This window comes from Plasmodium vivax, genomic scaffold (genome assembly GCF_000002415.2).
Source record: "Plasmodium vivax scf_7042 genomic scaffold, whole genome shotgun sequence".
NCBI lineage: Eukaryota > Apicomplexa > Aconoidasida > Haemosporida > Plasmodiidae > Plasmodium > Plasmodium vivax.
In genome coordinates, this window is record NW_001850021.1 from 1 (window position 1) to 3618 (window position 3618).

Consider the following 3618-nt stretch of genomic DNA (forward strand, 5'->3'; position numbering starts at 1 on the left):
TCTGCTTAGGGTTAGGCGTTTTGCGCTGCTTCGCGATGTACGGGCCAGATATACGCGTTGACATTGATTATTGACTAGTTATTAATAGTAATCAATTACGGGGTCATTAGTTCATAGCCCATATATGGAGTTCCGCGTTACATAACTTACGGTAAATGGCCCGCCTGGCTGACCGCCCAACGACCCCCGCCCATTGACGTCAATAATGACGTATGTTCCCATAGTAACGCCAATAGGGACTTTCCATTGACGTCAATGGGTGGAGTATTTACGGTAAACTGCCCACTTGGCAGTACATCAAGTGTATCATATGCCAAGTACGCCCCCTATTGACGTCAATGACGGTAAATGGCCCGCCTGGCATTATGCCCAGTACATGACCTTATGGGACTTTCCTACTTGGCAGTACATCTACGTATTAGTCATCGCTATTACCATGGTGATGCGGTTTTGGCAGTACATCAATGGGCGTGGATAGCGGTTTGACTCACGGGGATTTCCAAGTCTCCACCCCATTGACGTCAATGGGAGTTTGTTTTGGCACCAAAATCAACGGGACTTTCCAAAATGTCGTAACAACTCCGCCCCATTGACGCAAATGGGCGGTAGGCGTGTACGGTGGGAGGTCTATATAAGCAGAGCTCTCTGGCTAACTAGAGAACCCACTGCTTACTGGCTTATCGAAATTAATACGACTCACTATAGGGAGACCCAAGCTGGCTAGTTAAGCTTGGTACCGAGCTCGGATCCAGTACCCTTCACCTCAAACTTTAGTATTTCATAAAGAACCCCGCCATTGAGAATACGCACCACGGGTTCCTCCTCATCAGCGGACACTGCTAAACTGGCATCTGCCGCGATGTAGTCAAATAATATTTTATCAAGGGAGCGGAAATTCTTCATTTTGTCTCTGTGCCCGCTTTGCCCATCACGGTCCTCGTGTACATCCTCCTCTTCTTCCATTCGGTTCACCTTGTCAGATGAGTGCGATTGGTCATGCTCCAAACTAGCCATTCCATCTCTATCTGCACCGCTTGCCTCTGCTTCTTCGTCTTTTCCCCGCTCGGGGCTGCCACTGCCATTCTGCAAAAGGAACCTTTTCAGCTCCACTTTGGAGAACCTCTCCACGTTGGTATAATTTTCCTGCACGTACGAAATGATCATTTGATAGATCTCATCATCCGTCACTTCGTTGCAGATGGGCAGGTGGCTGTCACTCTTCATGGTGTCGAGAAATTCTAGAATTAGAAAATTGACGCTGTCCGCCACTAGGTCGTTCACTGGGCTTGAGAGCCAGTTAATCCTTATGACCTGCTCCGCGCTGCAGTGCTGGATTTTCACGTCCTGCACGAAGATGACCGCTCCGCCGTCGTCCCCACTGTTACCGCCGTCCACATCGCCACCCACACCGCTGCCAACCCCCTCCATGTGCGTTTCCTCGTACACCCCCCTCAACATATGGTACAGCAGCTCGAACTTGTACGGGAATTTTATGCTGATCGTCTGGTCAATCAGCGCAGTCTTCAAATTCGTGTACTCATAAATATCCTTGGCGTAAATCATGACCGGGACGGCCTTCGGCTCCGAGATGATTATGGCATCCACTCCGTTGGGAAAGGTTTTCTCCTCTCCATTTCTGTCGCTCCGTTTTGCATTCTCCTGGTCGGTGCGTCCCTCGTGGGGGGGTTGTCCCCCCGACTGTTCATCTTTTTTCTCCGCATTTGTTCCATCATCCGCTGCGCCTGCWGCGCCTGCTGTGCCWGCTGTGCCTGCTGTGCCTGCTGCACCCCCCGCGCCCGCTTCTCCCCCTTGTGAGCCTTCCCCCCTCCGAGCGAGACACCTAATCTGGTGGGAAAGCCGGCCCAGCGACACCACATGGTCACTGTGCTCAAAGCGAAAAGTCARCCTCTGCAGCAACTCGGGCGTAAAAACAGACAGGTACTTCTTCTCCTCAGTAAGCTTATTTTTCAGTCTGTTCAATTCGTTCCTATCCCCATGCACAAGAACCACATTTGGGCACTTCAACATTTCAATAAACGTTTTGGTTTGATTAAAATCCGAGTGAGCACTGAAGGAGATTTCCTCGAAGCGGCACCTCCTCTTCACAGGCTTGTCGTTAATGAGGACATACTCCGGTTCAGTTTTTAGCTCATCAGCCAAAGTCCCCTTGACGGTATACCCAGTAAGGATAACTCCACTTTTCTTATCAGGTGCAATGATGTTAAAAATATTTTTCGAAATTCCATTTTGTAGCATACCAGGAGAAGCCATAACAACACAGGGGTTATTATCTTGGTATAAATAATTCAAAATGGAGTCCAACGATTTCGCATACTTTACAAATTTAAAATTAAAAGGATTTTTCCCTTCATTAAGTACATGGCGTACAAAATCGCCACACAGATTTATGAAGGTCTCATATATACACAGCGACTTGGTAGCCATGGACGAAATGTAAAAGATGGGGATCTTCTGCAACTGGGGGTTTCTTTCCCAGTGTTCCTCCATAATTAGTAGCAACTCTTGAGCCCTTCCTAAAGCAAACACCGGGAGCAAGACCTTCCCTTTATTATTTAATATACTCGTAATCATATTGAGGAAACGGACTTCCCTTTTTTTCCTATCGTCATGCACTTTAATTCCATATGTTCCTTCACAAATTAGCACGTGGACATCGATGGCGGGGATCTCCGCTATGGGGATGTGCCTATCGACCTCCCTGCTATAATCCCCTGTGTATAAAAAACGTATGTTATTTATTTCCACTAAGAACATACACGCACCGATGACGTGTCCTGCTCTATAGGCTGTAAATTTTACATCCTCAAATTCTATGTGCTCATGAAAATTTAACGTTTCTATCATTTTCATGGCTTCATTTATATCATTTTCGTCATACAGTACATTATGCTTTATATCTCCATCTCCCATTTCGCAAATGTAACTTTGGTAATAATCATCATCATTGTCTTCACTTCCAAACTCATCACTGGAGTAGGATGGCCCTCCCCTTTTCCCTTTGTTGCCATACTCGTCCGCTTCATTTTCACCCGGCTCATTTTTATTTCTACTTCCTTTCATCTTATTCATCATGTGCATGCATTTTTCAATTCGCGCATAGTCATTCCACAGTAAATAGCAGATACTTTTCGTCGCCTCCGTCATGTATACCTTTCCTTTAAAACGGGTTCTATTAACCAGGTAGGGCAAGGCACCACTGTGGTCCATGTGAAAATGGGTTATTAAACACAAATCCACCTTCGAAATGTCGTACGCGTCGTAGATGGGCAAACAGCCGATGCCCATAAACGCCGGATGAATTCCACAGTCCAACATGATTGACCTGTTTGCACTTTCTATAATGACGCACGAACGCCCCACTTCGCTCGCGCCACCCAGGCACACGATGTTGATGTTGTTCATGGTGAAGGGTCAAGACAATTCTGCAGATATCCAGCACAGTGGCGGCCGCTCGAGTCTAGAGGGCCCGCGGTTCGAAGGTAAGCCTATCCCTAACCCTCTCCTCGGTCTCGATTCTACGCGTACCGGTCATCATCACCATCACCATTGAGTTTAAACCCGCTGATCAGCCTCGACTGTGCCTTCTAGTGCCAGCCA

The 3618-nt window shown here is 47.4% G+C and overlaps 1 protein-coding gene across 1 annotated transcript; it reads right to left on the reverse strand.

Annotated features, from left to right (window-relative positions):
* Nucleotides 1-720: 720 nt before the first annotated feature.
* Nucleotides 721-3423, reverse strand: PVX_209290 (cleavage and polyadenylation specifity factor protein, putative; the record flags this gene model as incomplete). Its single annotated transcript, XM_001612427.1, has 3 exons — nucleotides 721-1025; nucleotides 1077-1344; nucleotides 1420-3423. 3 exons carry the CDS (start codon nucleotides 3421-3423, stop codon nucleotides 721-723), a joined length of 2577 nt encoding a protein of 858 aa, XP_001612477.1.
* Nucleotides 3424-3618: the final 195 nt, after the last annotated feature.